General features: G+C 47.8%; 2 protein-coding genes across 2 annotated transcripts; both read left to right on the plus strand.

The window, feature by feature from the left end:
• Positions 1-304: 304 nt before the first annotated feature.
• On the plus strand, positions 305-2,955 carry LOC132568831 (mid1-interacting protein 1-B-like). The gene is made up of 2 exons (XM_060235013.1): positions 305-836; positions 2,635-2,955. The coding sequence occupies exon 1, from the start codon at positions 432-434 to the stop codon at positions 822-824; it is 393 nt and encodes a 130-aa protein (XP_060090996.1). The 5' UTR covers positions 305-431; the 3' UTR covers positions 825-836; positions 2,635-2,955.
• An 11,503-nt stretch (positions 2,956-14,458) lies between these two features.
• Positions 14,459-18,261, plus strand: LOC132569021 (mid1-interacting protein 1-B-like). The gene is made up of 2 exons (XM_060235203.1): positions 14,459-15,052; positions 17,717-18,261. Exon 1 carries the CDS (start codon positions 14,637-14,639, stop codon positions 15,009-15,011), a length of 375 nt encoding a protein of 124 aa, XP_060091186.1. The 5' UTR covers positions 14,459-14,636; the 3' UTR covers positions 15,012-15,052; positions 17,717-18,261.
• The last annotated feature ends 1,030 nt before the right edge of the window (positions 18,262-19,291 follow it).

A 19,291-nucleotide genomic window follows, 5' to 3' on the forward strand; every position in this document is an offset into this window, starting at 1 on the left:
GCACCTGTGGCTTTATGAAATGTTTGCTTAAAATCATTAGGCGATTGCATCAGCGCCTGTTCACTTGCTCAGCACAGCTCTGTCTAGCATTGATCGGTTGCCAAAGAGCGCAGACATGCTCAGTCCCAGCACGGGGACACAGTTCAGTCCTATTTTGAGAAGCTTTCTGATCTGTAAATAGTTGCATGATTGACCTCCGAGCATGCAGGGAAAGGGTGGACGTTTGGGCCAACGGATTGCTTCTCATTGGCACAGATCCGTCCCAATCATGCTTCTCGGTAGCTGACCCCCCCTCGAGTCTTGCAGCTTAAATTGCCACTGGTAAAGCTGGGACTTCCAAGCACTCTCAGCTGCCAGGTTCTGTTACCTCCCTGTTGGGTCCTCCAGAAACCAGCCAGCTTCGAACCCCTGAAGAGCCTCCTCCAGCAGCCATGGAAGGGTACTTCTCAGCCATCCGCAAGATGGAGCAGACGGTGATGTTCCCCAGCCTTCTCCGAGGGGTCTCTTTGGACGAGCACGACAGCAGGTTGGAAGCGGAGTTGGGGGACAGAGACCTGTATGAGTCCTACACCCTTCTCAAATCCATCAAGCAGATGGCTGAGGGAGGCCTCTTGTCTGCGGCCACCCAGGCTTCGCCCATCGCCACCCGCCTGAAAGAGCAGGAGGCCCAAGAGGAAGCGGATCTCGAAGGACTCTTCTTCTATCACGTCTCGGGCTTGTACCAGGTGCTCGCGCGGCTCACCGAGAGGGCCAAGGCACTGACCTCCAGGTACAACCAGATCATGGGGCAGATCAACCACAGCGAAGTGTCTCTCAGCTGGTGAGGGCCTGGAAAGGTAAGCAATGGTCACACTGGCGTCTTCCACAGGAGGCTTTAGTGCTTCTTCCCCACCTTCCTCCCTTCCTCCCAGTGCTAGGGTTGCCAAGTCCAATTCAAGAAATATCTGGGGACTTTGGGGGTGGAGCCAGGAGACTTTGGGGTAGAGCCAGGAGCATGGGTGTGACAAGCATCATTGAACTCCAAAGGGAGTTCTGGCCATCAAACTGAAAGGGATCACACTCCTTTTAAATGCCTTCCCTCCTTTGTAAATAATGAAGGATAGGGGTACCTTCTTTGTGGGCTCATAGAATTGGACCCCCTTGTCCAATCCTTTTAAGAACATAAGAGAAGCCATGTTGGATCAGGCCAATGGCCCATCCAGTCCAACACTTTGTGTCTTGGAGGGTGTTTTGGGGAGGGGCACTAAGCCTGCTTTGGTGGGGAGGGCGGGATATAAATCAAATCAAATCAATAAATGAATACTATGCTGAAAGTTTGGCACCTCTGCCTCAAAAAACAGCCCCCCAGAGCCCCAGATACCTCCAGATCATTATGCCTTATTGGAATCGGTCTCCATAGGGAATAATGGAGTGCCCAGCAGACATTTCCCTCCCCCCCCCCCGCTTTCTGATGACCCTGAAGCGGGGGGAGGGCCTCCAAACCGGGGGATCCCCTGTCTCCACTATCATATATGGTGACGATCGGGAGGGGGGGAGTGTCTTGAAATGGAACCCCCTGGCCAAATCAGCCCCTGCCCCCATTTCCCAATTAAATGTGTGGACGTGAGGAGAATGCGTGTATGGCTCTCACTGCGTTCCCTTGTTCCTGCACCAAAATTTCTCCTCAGCAGCACACCATGTTGCTGATTGTGTGTGTGATAGAGATGCCAGCCTCCAGGTGGGGCCTGGGGATCCCCTGGAATTACAGCTTATCTCCAGACAACGGAGATCAGTTCCCCCTGGAGAAAATGGATGCTTTGGAGAGTAGGCTGTGGCATTCTACCCCACTGAAGTCCCTGTTCTTCCCAGGTTCCATCCCTGAATGATCGGGAGTTTCTCAGCCAGGAACTGGCCACTCTATGCTGCTATCAGGGGTTTTTTTTTTGTAGCAGGAACTCCTTTGCATATTAGGCCACACACCCCCCCCCCGATGTAGCCAATCCTCCTGGAGCTTACAGTAGGCCCTGAACTAAGAGCCCTGTAAGATCTTGGAGGATTGGCTACATCAGGGGTGTGTGGCCCAGGGGTGGAATTCTAGCAGAAGCCCTTTGCATATCAGGCCACACCTCTCTGATGTAGCCAATCCTCCTGGAGCTTACAGTAGGCCCTGAACTAAGAGCCCTGTAAGCTCTTGGAGGATTGGCTACATCAGGGGTGTGTGGCCCAGGGGTGGAATTCTAGCAGAAGCCCTTTGCATATCAGGCCACACCTCTCTGATGTAGCCAATCCTCCTGGAGCTTACAGTAGGCCCTGAACTAAGAGCCCTGTAAGCTCTTGGAGGATTGGCTACATCAGGGGTGTGTGGCCCAGGGGTGGAATTCTAGCAGAAGCTCCTTTGCATATCAGGCCACACCCCCTGATGTAACTAATCCTCCAGGAGCTTACAGTAGGCCCTGTACAAAGAGCCCTGTAAGCTCTTGGAGGATTGGCTACATCAGGGGGTTGGGGCCTAAGATGCAAAGAAGTTCCTGCTACAAAAAAAAAGTCCTGGTGACTGCATGAATTAAAAAGCTGATCAGAGCAATGGATATGATGCATAATTTGAGCAGTGGCCTATTGGAAATTCATGCCTCTCTCTGATCACTCTTTTCACAGGGCCACTGAGGCAATGTTCATCGAGCGTCTCTTAAACGGACTTTTTGAAGAAATTGTTTAAGCGGCCGACGCGCAAAGGTCTGGATCTTCTGCCCAGCCGAACAGGGTTGCGTGAAAAGCAAGGATATCCACACATTTCCAACACGGACTTTGATGGATTGAAAGGAGTTCCTACCGGCGGGCTCCGTTTTTCCATTTGATGTTTCTGTAGTTTGAAAACCACTTGTAATTTATAAAAACAGAGCTTTTTGTACCTGCAAGTATATTATTAAGAGTGGGTAATAAGCCCAGAGAACTAATAAAATGGTTTGTTTTTCTTAAGGAACGGTTCATTTTTTATTGCTGACAATTATTAAACAATCGTCAAATATTTTGTGGAACTGAAGGAGTGAGGAAAAAAGAATATTAAGTATTCTCTATACATATGACATCTGTTGTTTTTTTTGGCCCATTCTGTATATGATGGTTTTTAAATGTGCAATTTACAAAGAACTCAGCTTAGATTACCACTCTGGAAGACTTTTTAGCTGAAACACGTCTGGTTCTTCTGTTTACACACATTTTGTACCTTTTAACCTGCATTTATATATTCTTATATTTGTCCTGATATTGGGTATAGGTGCTTGGGTATAGGAGAGCCAGTTTGGTGTAGTGGTTAAGTGTGCAGACTCTTATCTGGGAGTACCGGGTTTGATTCCCCACTCCTCCACTTGCACCTGCTAGCATGGCCTTGGGTCAGCCATAGCTCTGGCAGAGGTTGTCCTTGAAAGGGCAGCTGCTGTGAGAGCCCTCTCCAGCCCCACCCACCTCACAGGGTGCCTGTTGTGGGGGAGGAAGGTAAAGGAGATTGTGAGCCGCTCTGAGACTCTTCGGAGTGGAGGGCGGGATATAAATCCAATATCTTCATCTACCTCACAGGGTGCCTGTTGTGGGGGAGGAAGGTAAAGGAGATTGTGAGCCGCTCTGAGACTCTTCGGAGTGGAGGGCGGGATATAAATCCAATATCTTCTTCTTCTTCTTACATACAGAACCTAGGATATGTGGGTTTTATTATGGTTTTAATATTGCCTATATATAATTAGACAATAGCGTATTTTTATATTAGCACTACGTGTTTAGTAATATTTATTGTTTTTACCCTAACCTTCTTGGTTACATTGTGGGGTTGTTTTTTTTCAAATTGCTGACAACAGTAATAATAAAAATAATAATGAAAACACAGAATAATCATTGCAAGTGGTGCTTTAAAGCAGAAAGAAAACAAGACGCTCACAGGGCAATTTGAACAGAGTTAAACCTCTCTAACACATCATGGCGCAAGGACCGTTTCTACTTCCTAGTCCAAGCGATATACCCCACTGACTCAAGAAGATATTTATTGGTTTAAAATCATAGAATCAGAGTTGGAAGGGACCTCTAGGGTCATCAAGTCCAACCCCCTGCACAATGCAGGAAACTCACAAACACCTCCCCCCAAATTCACAGGATCTTCATTGCTGTCAGATGGCCATCTAGCCTCTGCTTAATATCTAGGTGCCCACTTTCCCCTCTAGTAATAGGGATATTTTCTTAACAATGCGACATTATCCATAAACTTGATCAGAAATAGAAGATTTGGGTTGCTAAGGTGCAGGGGTGGAATTCTAGCAGGAGCTCCTTTGCATATTAGGCCACATACTCCGATGTAGCACCATCGAGGAAGTCCTGGGTTGTTACTCAGAAGTAGGCAATAGCAAACCATAGAATCACAGATTTGGAAGGGCCCATAGAGGCCATCTAGTCCAACCCCCCGCTCAATGCAGGATCAGCCTAGACTACAGCATCCCTCATAAGCGTTCATCCAGCCGCTGCTTAAAGACTGCCAGTGAGGGGGAGCTCACCACCACCTTCCCTGGGGAGATGATTCCACTGTTGAACAACTATTTTAAAAAAAGTCTTTCCTAATATTCAGCCTGTCCCTTCCTGCCCTTAATTTAGACCCATTATTGCGAGTCCTCTGCCGCCAACAGGAAGAGTTCCCTGCTCTCTTCGACGTGACAGCCCTTCGAAAGTCTTCAAGAGAGCCATCCTGTTCCCCCTCCACCTCCTTTTCAGAGGGCCAGTTCAGAATGGGGATTAAAAAGACTTGGGGGGGGCCTTCTTCACATGCTCAGAAGCACTATGCGCTTCTTTAAAAATCCGCTTCCTGTCTGTAGGAAAAGCTGTTCCACACAGGCTTAAGAAACAGTTTATCCTTTCAGCAACAAAAGCATCTTTCAGAATCTACGGCAAAGGAAAGACATAGGGTTGCCAAGTCCAATTTAAGAAATATCTGGGGACTTTGGGGGTGGAGCCAGGAGACATTAGGGGTGGAGCCAAGATCAAGGCTGTGACAAGCATAATTGAACTCCAAAGGGAGTTCTGGCCATCAAATTTAAAGGGATGGCACACCTTTTTAATTCCTTCCTTCCATAGGAAATAATGGATAGGGGCACCTTCTTTTGGGGCTCATAGAATTGGACCCCCTGGTCCAATCTTTTTGAAACTTGGGAGGTATTTTGGGGAGAGGCACTAGATGCTATACTGAAAATTTGGTGCCTCTACCCATACCATACCAAACCTTTAATGGCATAATAAATTCAGATAAAAATACACAGAATATAAAAATTTAAACATTGGAGATAAAATTGGGATGCCACTACCCCAAAAAAACAGCCCCCCCAGAGCCCCAGATCAATTCTCCATGATTTTCTATGGGAATAAATCTCCATAGGGAATAACAGAGTTCCCAGCAGACATTTCCCTCCCCTCCCCCCACTTTCTGATGACCCTGAAGCAGGGGGAGGGTCTCCAAACCGGGGGATCCCCTCCCCCCACCTGGGGATTGGCAACCCTAGAAAGATAAGATTTTTTCTGGTACTAAGGGAGAGAAAACAGGTGCTCAGAATATCATCCTAAAATGCCATCAAAAGGGAGAGAGAGAGAGAGAGATGGTGACCAGGGCTTTCTTTGAGCAGGAATGCACAGGAACACAGTTTCAGTTGGCTTGGTCTCAGGAAGTGCAGCCTAATTTTCAAATGAGGCCTGGCTGGGCTTTTTCTACAAAAAGCCATGTGACACAATGGTAGGGTTGCCAATCCCCAGATGGGGGCAGGGGATCCCCCGGTTGGGAGGCCCTCCCCCCACTTCAGGATCGTCAGAAAAGGGGGGGAGGGGAGGGAAATATCTTCTGGGAACTCTATTATTCCCTATGGAGATTTATTCCCATAGAAAATAATGGAGAATTGATCCGCGGGTATCTGGGGCTCTGGGGGGGAGCTGTTTTTTGAGGTAGAGGCACCAAATTTTCAGTATAGCATCTAGTGCCTCTCTCCAAAATACGCCCCAAGTTACAAAACTATTGGACCAGGGGGTCCAATTCTATGAGCGCCAAAAGAAGGTGCCCCTATCCTTCATTATTTCCTAAGGAAGGAAGGCATTTAAAAGGTGTGCCGTCCCTTTAAATGTGATGGCCAGAACTCCCTTTGGAGTTCAATTATGCTTGTCACAGCCTTGATCTTGGCTCCACCCCTAATGTCTCCTGGCTCCACCCCCAAAGTCCCCAGATATATCTTAAATTAGACTTGGCAACCCTACACAATGGTGGTGTCAGGGGTGTGTGGCCTAATAGGCAAATGAGTTCCTGATGGGCTTTTTCTACTAAAAAAAAACAAAACCCTGACGGCAACCAAGCTACATGACCTGCAAATGTTCTCCCTTCCCTGATCTACTACTGATCATTAAATGGGATCTCCAAAGCCAGAAGCAGTGTACCTCTGCATGCTAGCTACTGTGGGCACACAGGAACTTGTCAATGGAGACAGTCAGGGGGCAGCAATGTTGGGGGGGAAGGTGGCCCTGGCGTTGAGGCCAAAAGCTACAGTGGGCCCAGCAGCCAGCTACGGTTGCCAGCCTCCAGGTGGGGACTGGAGATCTCCTGCTTTGACAACTGATCTCCAGCTAGCAGAGATCAGCTCCCCTGGAGAATATGGCTGCTTTGGAGGGTGGACTCTAAGACACTGTGCCCTCCTAAGCCAGAAGGTGAAAGAGGAAGCATTAAAAACTTTTCCATGCTCCAGTTTGGTGTAGTGCTTAAGTGTGCGGACTCTTATCTGGGAGAACCGGGTTTGATTCCCCACTCCTCCACTTGCAGCTGCTGGAATGGCCTGGGGTCAGCCAGAGCTCTCTTATCTGTTCTTATGTGACACAGAGTGTTGGACTGGATGGGCCATTGGCCTGATCCAACATGGCTTCACTGATGTTCTTATGTGACACAGAGTGTTGGACTGGAGGGGCCATTGGCCTGATCCAACATGGCTTCACTGATGTTCTTATGTGACACAGAGTGTTGGACTGGAGGGGCCATTGGCCTGATCCAACATGGCTTCTCTGATGTTCTTATGTGACACAGAGTGTTGGACTGGATGGGCTATTGGCCCGATCCAACATGGCTTCTCTTATGTTCTTATGTGACACAGAGTGCTGGACTGGATGGGCCACTGGTCTGATCCAACATGGCTTCTCTGATGTTCTTATGTGACACAGAGTGTTGGACTGGATGGGCCACTGGCCTGATCCAACATGGCTTCTCTGCTGTTCTTATGTCACACAGAGTGTTGGACTGGATGGGCCACTGGCCTGATCCAACATGGCTTCTCTTATGTTCTTATATGACACAGAGTGTTGGAATGGATGGGCCATTGGCCTGATCCAACATGGCTTCTCTTATGTTCTTATATGACACAGAGTGTTGGAATGGATGGGCCATTGGCCTGATCCAACATGGCTTCTCTTATGTTCTTATGTGACACAAGAGTGTTGGACTGGATGGGCCACTGGCCTGATCCAACATGGCTTCTCTTTATGTTTGGGGCCATTGATAATAATGGTCCTCACAGGCTACAATGGAGCGGCGGGGGGGGGGGAATAATTTTTTACACACCTTGGTATGCTCTTAGGTATAATTTGTTAGCTGCCTTGAAGGGAAAAGTGGGCTAGAAATATTTAAATAAGTAGTTTGCGCAGGTTGATAACCTTTAAGCAACTTCCTGTTTGTTAGTAGAACAAAATAGGAGTCGATCGCATCTCTAAGACCAACTCAGTTTTATTCAGAACGTAAGCTTTCGTGTGCATGCACACTTCTTCAGACGAGGAATGAGGTACAGTAAGCAGAGCCACATATAGCTGGTGGGGTTTGGAATGCCAAGTGGTACAAAGTTAAAAACCAATAGCTGAATAGTAAAATTAACAAATTCAGAAAACCTTTGGTCTGGGTTGCATTAGCGTGGGAAACCATAAAACAGTAACATCTCAGAATGTGAGAATGCCTGTTAATTATTCTATTATTCCTGTTTGTTAGGTTAGGCAGGGTTCTAACAGTGATTGCTCCTCCTCGGTTATACTTGACCCACAATTCTGATTGTTATAGTTCACTAAAGATAAATAAATAAAAAATAAAGTAGACGACAAGAGTTCCCCACCTTCCCAAGTGTTGGTGTGTTTTCTAAAGCTCAGTACAGACAGATCTACCAATAGAGTGGAAAGAGGTGGAGAGACCTGTTCTCTGGAGGACAGGTCTACCAACACCGTGGAAAGGCGTGGGCAAAATCTGACTTGATTGATTGTGTTTCCTCTTATAATGTTTAAATCAGGCAGGGGTGTTGGACTGGATGGGCCATTGGCCTGATCCAACATGGCTTCTCTGATGTTCCTATGTGACACAGAGTGTTGGACTGGATGGGCCATTGGCCTGATCCAACATGGCTTCTCTGATGTTCTTATGTGACACAGAGTGTTGGACTGGATGGGCCATTGGCCTGATCCAACATGGCTTCGCTGATGTTCTTATGTGACACAGAGTGTTGGACTGGATGGGCCACTGGCCTGATCCAACATGGCTTCTCTTATGTTCTTATGTGACACAGAGTGTTGGACTGGATGGGCCAATGGCCTGATCCAACATGGCTTCTCTTATGTTCTTATGTGACACAGAGTGTTGGACTGAATGGGCCATTGGCCTGATCCAAGATGGGTTCTCTTATGTTCTTATGTGACACAGAGTGTTGGACTGGATGGGCCATTGGCCTGATCCAACATGGCTTCTCTTATGTTCTTATGTGACACAGAGTGCTGGACTGGATGGGCCAATGGCCTGATCCAACATGGCTTCTCTTATGTTCTTATGTGACACAGAGTGTTGGACTGAATGGGCCATTGGCCTGATCCAACATGGCTTCTCTTATGTTCTTATGTGACACAGAGTGTTGGACTGGATGGGCCATTGGCCTGATCCAACATGGCTTCTCTTATGTTCTTATGTGACACAGAGTGTTGGACTGGATGGACCATTGGCCTGATCCAACATGGCTTCTCTTATGTTCTTATGTTCAGAAGCTGCCCTTTCAAGGACAACCTCTGCCAGAGCTGTGGCTGACCCAAGGCCATTCCAGCAGCTGCAAGTGGAGGAGTGGGGAATCAAACCCAGCTCTTCCAGATAAGAGTCCACACACTTCACCACCACACCAAAATAAGGTGCACAATTGTATCATTCTGAAACCATCCCCCACCCACCCAGTCTGTGGAAAAATTGTCTTCCAGAAAACTGGTACCTGGTGCCAAAAAGGTTGGGAACCGCTCACAGAAGGATAAGAAATTCTCTGGCAGAAGAGGCCGCTGAAGGAAGCTGTTAAATCTCCCATTTGGATGATTAACATCTTGACAAATATCTCTCAGGGAAACTTTAAGATCAAATATTGTTGCTTGAATTGGACACATCTGGAGGAAATCCCCTCACCTGTTCTGCCTGCCTCTTCTCCTCCGCCTGACTCAGGAGGAAACCTTTGGCCAAGGCCAATGCCTCAGAACTGGTCTCCGGCTCACATCCTCTGACCCAGCCCTGTATTTCCATGGGCAGGAGGGCCAGGAACTGCTCCAGGATCACCAGGTCCAGGATCTGCTTCTTAGAGTGCCTCTCCGGCTTCAACCAGCAGTTGCAAAGTCGATGGAGCTGGTTGCAAACCTCTTGGGGCCCATCAGCTTCACGGTATCGGAACTGTCAGAAGTGCTGGCAATGTACATCTGAGAACTTGACTTGAGAACTCGACTCCGTTTTGCTGAGAAAAGCTTGGGTGAGGTGGGAGCGTTCACTTGCTGTCTTGCCAGTTTTAGGTGCTTCTGGGTCCTTCTCTTCCATCTCCTTCCTCTTCTCTTGGGAAACAGTTTATTTGTGTGAGGTAAAGATGGATAAGGCTGTGCAGCTGAAAATTAACTGGAAGGGGGGGGGGGGGAGAAGAATATTTCCTTGCAGCGGTTGTTATAGAACAGAAAACACCAGGAATATTAGGAAAGGATGTAAAGGGAGATAAGGCAAGGAGTCAAATAGGCACAGACCCAAAAGATATGCCTGAAGGTGAACCAAGAGGCCCAGAAAACTCTAGGGCAGGGGCAGTGGTCCCTCTGAGCTGAGTTAGCGTGAGCTAGCTCACAGATTTTAAGCCTCCAGCTCACACATTTTTGTTTTACCTCAGGAATGATGGCCCCTGACCAGTGTTCCCTCTAAGCTGAGTTAGTGTGAGCTACCTCATAGATTTTTAGCCTCCAGCTCACACATTTTTGTTTTACCTCAGGAATGATGGCCCCTGACCAGAGTTCCCTCTAAGATGAGTTAGTGTGAGCTACCTCACAGATTTTTAGCCTCCAGGTCACACATTTTTGTTTTACCTCAGGAAGGATGGCCCCTGACCAGTGTTCCCTCTAAACTGAGTTAGTGTGAGCTACCTCACAGATTTTTAGCCTCCAGCTCACACATTTTTGTTGTACCTCAGGAAGGCTGGCCCCTGGCCAGTGTTCCCTCTAAGCTGAGTTAGTGTGAGCTACCTCACAGATTTTTAGCCTCCAACTCACACATTTTTGTTTTACCTCAGGAAGGATGGCGCCTGACTAGTGTCCCCTCTAAGCTGAGTTAGCGTGAGCTACCTCACAGATTTTTAGCTTCCAACTCACACATTTTTGTTGTACCTCAGGAAGGATGGCCCCTGACCAGTGTTCCCTCTAAGATGAGTTAGTGTGAGCTACCTCACAGATTTTTAGCCTCCAGCTCACACATTTTTGTTTTACCTCAGGAAGGATGGCCCCTGACCAGTGTTCCCTCTAAGCTGAGTTAGCGTGAGCTACCTCACAGATTTTTAGCCTCCAGCTCACACATTTTTGTTTTACCTCAGGAATGATGGCCCCTGACCAGAGTTCCCTCTAAGATGAGTTAGTGTGAGCTACCTCACAGATTTTTAGCCTCCAGGTCACACATTTTTGTTTTACCTCAGGAAGGATGGCCCCTGACCAGTGTTCCCTCTAAGATGAGTTAGTGTGAGCTACCTCACAGATTTTTAGCCTCCAGCTCACACATTTTTGTTTTACCTCAGGAAGGATGGCCCCTGACCAGAGTTCCCTCTAAGATGAGTTAGCGTGAGCTGGGGACGGTGGCTCAGTGGTAGAGCATCTGCTTGGGAAGCAGAAGGTCCCAGGTTCATCTCCAAAAAAGGGTCCAGGCAAATAGGTGTGAAAAACCTCAGCTTGAGACCCTGAAGAGCCACTGCCAGTCTGAGAAGACAATACTGACTTTGATGGACCAAGGGTCTGATTCAGTATAAGGCAGCTTCATATGTTCATGAGCTAGCTCACAGATTTTTGGCCTCTAGCACACACATTTTTGTTTTGCCTCCGGAAGGATGGTCCTTGCCCAGTGTTTCCTCTAAGCTGAGTTAACGTGAGCTACCTCACAGATTTTTTAGCCTCCAGTTCAAACATTTTTGTCTTCACTCAGGAAGAATGACCCCAGAGCACAATAATTTACGCAGAAGTTCACAACTTTAATGCCAGTAGCTCGCAACTTTAATATAAGTCGCTCACAAAGTAGAATTTTTGCTCACAGGACTATGCAGCTTAGACGGAACATGGGTCATGGATGTCAAACTAATTCGGGCCACTATTTATCCGGGCTACTGATTATACTCCAACCTGCACTACGAACGCACCCACCTTTGTTATACAGTACTGTGTCATATTGCTGTTTTAATTGTATTTTATTGGTTTTCTTGTATGTGACTGGTTTTATCTGGATGTAATCTGCCCTGAGCCCGCCTGGGAAAGGGCGGAATAATAATATAATAAATAAATAAATCGTTATGAGGGCTGGATGTGACATAAATTAGACCTTTTCGAGCCGGGCTGTGTGTGTCATAAAACGTAATGCCAGGTAGCAGAGAGATAAACTTTATAACAGACACAGACAAACAATATTACAGATTTTTTTAAAAAAAACTTAAAATAAAACATGATTAATACATCAGCAGTTGTTTGTGCTATTGGTGCTTCTTTGTACCTTTCCCATGGGATCCAGGGAACTGGGCAAAGGAAGCTCTGGCTCTTCCTTTCTTCCCCAGGGGTCCAGGAGGGGGAGGAGCCTCAGTCAGTAAAAGGAAGAGAGGCTTGGCTCAGTAGCTCTGCTGTGCAACTGAGAGAGCCTGGCTAAGCAAGCTATCTCTCCCCCCCCCTCCCCAAGGGAGGAGCTTCAGCCAATGGAGAAAATAGAGGCTTTGCTCTGTAGCTCCTGTGTAATTAAGCAAGCCTGGCAAAGCAAGCCGTGCTGCAGAAGGAAGCAAGCAAGAGGGAGAAGGAAGCAGATGACAGCCAGCTGCTCAGGGGGCCGATAGGAGCCCTCTGGCGGCCTGATTCGGCCCCTGGGCCGCATGTTTGACTCCCCTACTGACAACTGATACACTGCAGGAGGCAAGGAGAGAGACAGACTCAGAAACCTGTACTGCTGAAATGTCCCAAGAAAAAGGAGGAGGCCTAAATAAAACTCTGAGGTGTTTAAAAAAGAGATTGAAACAGACCCTGAGTTAAAAGAACACAAGAGAGAAAGCCAGGCAGAAAGAGGTCGACACTGAACGCGACCACTTCGTGTGGGAAAATGAGCTCATTTCCAGCATTTGGAAACCAAAAGGGACTCAGTCAGATTTGGGAGCCTATAAAACAGCTGGTTATTCCTAAAATTTACAGACAACCCTTGATTGAGCTTGGCACACGACTAGGCCTCATTTTGGGCAGCAGCTCGCAGGAGCAGTGGAACCTCTAAATTTTATTGTGCTCTTTCTTTCTCACCCCCCCCCCCCAATAATTGCTTCTGGGCTCCATTGTTCAAACCCCCTGGGAGAATTTGCTGCACTCTCCCCCCCCCCACCACCACCACCACCCAAAAATGGGGAAAAAAACAATACATAGAAAGCAGACAGTTGGAAATCTTCAGCATGCCACTGTGGCCACAGAGGAGAAAGTCATGTAAAAAGTCTGATGGGAGTCAGGTTTTATGATGACAATGATAATTCAAGAAGCATTTTAAGGTAGATGCTGAGCTGATAGTAGGGTTGCCAGTCCCCAGGTGGGGGCAGGGAATCCCCTGGTTTGGAGGCCCTCCCCCGCTTCAGGGTCGTCAGAAAGCGGGGGGGGGGGGGAATGTCTGCTGGGAACTCTGTTATTCCCATAGAAAATCATGGAGAATTGATCCGTGGGTATCTGGGGCTCTGGGGGGGGGCTGTTTTTTGGGGTAGAGGCACCAAATTTTCAGTATAGCATCTAGTGCCTCTCTCCAAAATACCCCCCAATTTTCAAAAGGATTGCACCAGGGGGTCCAATTCTATGAGCGCCAAAAGAAGGTGCCCCTATCCTTCATTATTTCCTATGGAAGGAAGGCATTGAAAAGGTGTGCTGTCCCTTTCAATGTGAACTCCCAGAACTCCCAATGTGAAGGCCAGAACTCCCTTTGGAGTTCAATGATGTTTGTCACAGCCTTGATCTTGGCTCCACCCCTAATGTCTCCTGGCTCCATCCCCAAAGTCTCCTGGCTTCACCCCCAAAGTCCCCAGATATTTCTTGAATTGGACTTGGCAACCCTAGCTGATAGAATTGAGCACGCCTTCTGGTGATGTCAGGAGCTATGCAACAGAATGGTGCTGATGTGTTCCGGCACCTCATTTTCTACAAAACAACTCCTGTCTAGCACCAGGGCTTTTTTTGGTAGCAGTTTTCCATTGTATATTAGGCCACACACACCCTCATGTAGCCAATCCTCCTGGAGCTTACAGTAGGCCCTGAGCTAAGAGCCCTGTAAGCTCTTGGAGGATTGGCTACATCAGGGAGGTGTGGCCCAGGGGTGGAATTCTAGCAGAGGCTCCTTTGCATATTAAGGCACACCTCCTGATGTAGCCAATCCTCCTGGCGCTTACAGTAGGCCCTGTACTAAGAGCCCTGTAAGCTCTTGGAGGATTGGCTACATCAGGGGGGGGGGGCGCGGGGCCTAATATGCAAAGGAGTTCCTGCTATTAAAAAAAGCCCTGTATTGTTCTGAACTCACTGGAGCAAAGGCAGGATAAAAATACACCAGACAGACAGAAAGTGCCAAGTTTCCAGTTTTGCTGAGAAAACATATTTCAGAGTTTCTCAACTTTAATAGGCTGGGTCTTTTTGCCTTCTTGACCCAAATTTCCTGCTTCAGAGTTTCCTAATCTGGGCGAGGGGAGGAGGTTAAAGCCCTGCTCAAAATTGGGTGGGAAGTTTCCACCCGACACCTGTTCAAAGACTCAGCACAAAAGCATCTGTTATCGATTTGCACTCTGCAGTCCCGTCCCAGGTCAAATACCTCCGCTGAGTCCAACATTTGTTTGACCAAAGGCCAATCTGTAAATAAATTCCTGTTGCTAAACCCCAAAAACACAAATGACCCAGATCCTCCAGAATCAAGACTCTGATTTGCTGGGAACACAGGAGGGCTTTTTTTCTGGCATGGAAACATGCGCTCTGCAACTGATAATACCACAAGTTCTTGTTGCATACATTGGCCTCAGCAGGGTTTGAAAGCATCGACATTTGGTACATTCCTGTAAGAACTTCCAGGAAGGTTCAAGCCCCGCAAAAGCCTCACTTTTAAAGCCATGGAAGAATATTTCTCAGCCGTCTGCAGGATGGAGCAAACGATCATGTTCCCCAGTCTCCTCCGGGGAATATACTTGGAGAAGACGGACGACCCCACGGAGGCCGACTCCGGTGATAAAGATCTGTATGAATATTTCATGCAGTTGAAATCCATCAAGAGGATGGTAGAAGGCGGGCTGGCCCCTGTGGAGGGCCCGGATCCCAGCACTGCGCCCCGGCTGAGAGAACAGGAGGACCAAGAAGTGGCCGACCTGGAAAGATTCTTTCATTACCACGTCTCCAACTTGTACCGCGTCCTCACCCAGCTGACCAGGAGAGCCGATGCCGTGACCACAAAGTACAATGAACTTATGGGGCAGATTTACCAGAACTGAAAGATTCTCAGCCGGTGGAAACACACGCTGTGAAGAGCAAGGTAAGGGACTTCTTGACTGCATGCACATCCCGTAGAATTACTCCTGAGTAAAAACAAAGATTGGTAGTAATTACAAGATTATGCATGGGATTAGGAATGGGATAGAGAAGGTAGAAAAAGTACAATACGAGAACTCATGAACATTTAATGAAATCGCTGAGCAGCCGGGTTAGTACGGATAAAAGGAAGTCTTTCTACACCCAAAGGGTGATTAATATGTGGAATTCACTGCCACAGGAGGTGGTGGCGGCTACAAGCATAGCCAGCTTCAAGAAGGGATTGGATAAGCATATGAAGCGGAGGTCCATCAGTGGCTATTAGCCACAGCGTATTGTTGGAACTGTCTGGGGCAAGTGATGCTCTGTCTTCTTGGTGCTTGGGGGGGGGGGGTTCACAGTGGGAGGACTTCTAGTGTCCTGGCCCCAGTGGTGGACCTCCTGATGGTACCTGGGTTTTTTGGCCTCCGTGTGACACAGTGTGTTGGACTGGATGGGCCATTGGCCTGATCCAACATGGTTTCTCTTATGTTCTTATGTGACACAGAGTGTTGGACTGGATGGGCCATTGGCCTGATCCAACATGGCTTCTCTTATGTTCTTATGTCCTAATCTCGAGTTCACAAATTCTAATGATGGTTTCAGAGGGTACCTGTGTTGATATGCAGTACGAAAACTAGATTCAAGTCCCCCAAAAACGAGCAAGAGTCCAGTAGCACCATCAAGACTAACAAAATTTGGCTCTGACCTAGATAGCCCAGGCAAACCCGATCTCATCAGATCTCAGTAGCTAAGCAGGGTCGACTCTGGCAAGTTCTTGGATGGAAGACCTCCTTGGAATACCAGAGCTGGGAGGCAGAGGCACCTCTCTGAATATCCTCCAGGCCCCCAGTAGGGGTCAGTCATCAGAGGTCACTGTGACTTCCAGATGCACTCTCTCTCACACAAATGCACATAAAAATACCGCTCCCCCCCCAAAAAAAAAACAAGACTAACAAAAATTTGTGGCAGGGTATGAGCTTTTGTGAGTCACTGTTCACTTCTTCAGATACTGAAAGCCAGGGCTTTCTTTGAAGCAGGAACTCCTTTGCATATTGGGCCACACACCCCTGATGTAGCCAGTCCACCTGGAGCTTGCAGCAGGCCCTGCAATAAGAGCCCTGTATACTCCTGGGAGGATTGGCTACATCAGAGGTGTGTGGCCCAGGGGTGGAATTCTAGCAGAAGCTCCTTTGCATATTAGGCCACACCCCCTGATGTAGCCAATCCTGGAACTTACAGTAAGGCCCTGTACGAAGAGCCCTGTAAACTCCTGGGAGGATTGGCTACATCAGGGGTGTGTGGCCCAGGGGTGGAATTCTAGCACAAGCTCCTTTGCATATTAAGGCACACCCCCTGATGTAGCCAATCCTGGAGCTTACAGTAAGGCCCTGTACGAAGAGCCCTGTAAACTCTTGGGAGGATTGGCTACATCAGGGGTGTGTGGCCCAATGTGTAAAGGAGTTTCTGCTCCAAAAAAAAAGCCCTGCTGAAAGCTCATCCCTTGTCACAAATTTTGTTAGTCCAAAGCAAGACTAAATGTCCTGCCCCAGGGCAGAGGTGCCCAAAATCTGCTGGACATGAATGTCAGATGTTGGAGAGCTGAAAGACAGGGAGGGAGGGAGGGAGGAAATAGAGGGGAAGGTATAAAGAAAACAACTTTAAATGCTTTCTCCAAGCTGCTGGCTGGCTTGGCGAAGTGACTTAAAGAAACAAATGCCTTTTCCAAGCCAGTCGACAGGGTGCGGGGGTGGGGGGGGGAGCTTCGAAAGTGGTAGTTTTTTGAGCCGCTTTGAGGATGCCGGAAGACAGGACCGGGGCAGGAGGCAAATGTGTGCGTTTGGACTCACTTTTCTGATCCGTTTCCGAGCCATCCCGGGGTCGCCCTAAACAGCCTGCCTGGGACCAGCCTTGCAGTTGCAAAAATGTTGCCTACGGCATTAAGTGGCATTCCTTTTTAATGCAAAATTTCTGCCAAAAACATTTACATCCTTGAATTCTTCACATTGCCTGTATATATTAATATATATTTTTTCTTTTGTTTGCTTATGACCTGTTGTTCTATAAGCCTTAATAAAAGACTGTGCTTGACCAGTGGTAAAAATGGGAAGACTCCAAGAGGCAAAGGCAGCAGAGATCTGGCTGCAGCAACCCCAGAAAGGGGGGGGGGGGCACAAGTAGTTAGCCTTGCCTAGGGTGCCAAAGGCAGGGGTGGTCAAACTGTGGCTCGGGAGCCGCATGTGGCTTTTTCACACTTATTGTGTGACTACTGTGTGCCCACTTGCCTGGCTTGGAAAAGGCATTTGTCTCTTTAAATCGCTTCTCCAAGCCAAGCCAGCAGGCGTTTTGGAAAACGAATTGAAAGTTGCTTTCTTTCCACCTTTCTCTCTCCCCCCCCCATCTATTTTCCTTCCTTCCTTCCCTCAAGCATCCGACGTTCATGTCTTGCAGCTCTCAAACATCTGACGTTTATTCTACGTGGCTCTTAACGTTAAGCAAGTTTGGCCACCCCTGGTCTAGGGCCTGCCCTGGCTGCTAATATTGTGAAAGCTTTGGCAAATTAAAAAAAAAAATCCCATTGTACATGCGAAACAGGGTCGAAAGTGATTTCCTCTCCTTTATTCCACAGGTCATTTCAATTTTTGTCTGGAGGCTGCGTGGAGACAACTCCCACCCCCGTGGCTCTATCGCCCTCTAGAGGACAGCCAACCAGTATGCTGCAATAGCAGGAAGACTAGACTTCTGCAAGCAACAATATTTTAAGTGAATTTTATTATTTATATCTCTGACCCAAAGTGGTCTGCGCCTGCTCCACTAATCGCATTGCAAATGCTTTCCAATATTTGCAAACCCCATGCAAATGACCGTTTTATATTATTCCGAGCATGGCTGCTCTCTGTCAATAAGGCGCTGTGAGCAAAATGAATTATGAATGTACCGTTCCGGTTTTGCTTTAGTCCCTTCTACCTGCAGAGAAGGCAATCATTAATAGGGGTGTCAAATTCATTTGTTAGGAAGGCTGAATTTGACATAAATGTGACTTTGTGGGGCCTGGCCGTGTGTGTCATAAAATGTAATATCAGGTAGCAGAGATATAAACTTTATAAAGGCCACAGACAAACACAATTAAAGATTTTATTTAAAAACTTAAAATAAAACATGCTTAAAACATTAGCATTCGTATGTCTTAAAGGTGCTTTCTTTGTATTTCTCCGATGGGATCCAGGGAACTGGACAAAGAAAGCCCTGGCTCTTTCCTTCCTTCCTTCCCCAGGAGACCAGGAGGAGGGAGCCTCAGCCAGAAGAAGGAAGAGAGGCTTGACTCGGTAGGGAGTCCAAAGCAAGCTATTGGGAGACCAAAGCAAGCTATTGGCAAAGCAAGCTATTTCTCCCCCCCCCCTTTCCTTCCCAAGGGAGGAGCCTCAACCAATGGAGAAAATAAAGGCTTTGCTCTGTCTCTGCTATGCAACTGAGCAAGCCTGGCAAAGCAAGCTGTGATGCAGAAGGAAGCAAGAGATTGAAGAAGGAAGCAGATGGCAGCCAATTGCTTGGGGGCCTGATTCGGCCCCTGGGCTGCATGTTTGACACCCCTGCAATGGAGTGTCATAGAAGAATGTGGGAGACCCCAGTCAGAACCCGCACTTTGCCATGGAAGTTAAAAACGTAAGACCATCAGAAGAGCCCTGCTGGATCAGACTTTGTACCACTTTGCATTCTTAGCCACTGCCCACCAGCTAAATGTAGCTCTGCTCACTAATTCCATTGTCTGACGAAGACTGCATGCACGCGAAAGCTTATGTTGTGAACAAAACTTGGTTGGCCTTAAAGATGCTACATATTCCCTTGCACAGATAAATAAAAGACACTGTACAGCAGGGGTGGAATTCTAGCAGGAGCTCCTTTGCATATTAGGCCACATACCCCCTGATGTAGCCAATCCTCCAGGAGCTTACAAGGCTCTTTTTTGTAAGCTTGTGGAAGATTGGCTACATCTGGGGGTGCGGCCTAATATGCAAAGGAGCTCCTGCTAGAATTCCACCCCTGCTTTACAGCACAACCTGCTGAAGCCCCTCCCCTCTCCAATCCCCACCCTCCCAGGCTCGTCCTCCAAATCTCCAAAATCTTCCAATTTGCAGTTAGCTACAATCAGGGCTGCTTTTTTTTTTTGAGCAGGAAAGCACAGGAACTCAGTTCCGGCTGGCTT

The sequence above is a fragment of the Heteronotia binoei genome, chromosome 3 (assembly GCF_032191835.1).
Source record: "Heteronotia binoei isolate CCM8104 ecotype False Entrance Well chromosome 3, APGP_CSIRO_Hbin_v1, whole genome shotgun sequence".
NCBI classification, from domain to species: domain Eukaryota; kingdom Metazoa; phylum Chordata; class Lepidosauria; order Squamata; family Gekkonidae; genus Heteronotia; species Heteronotia binoei.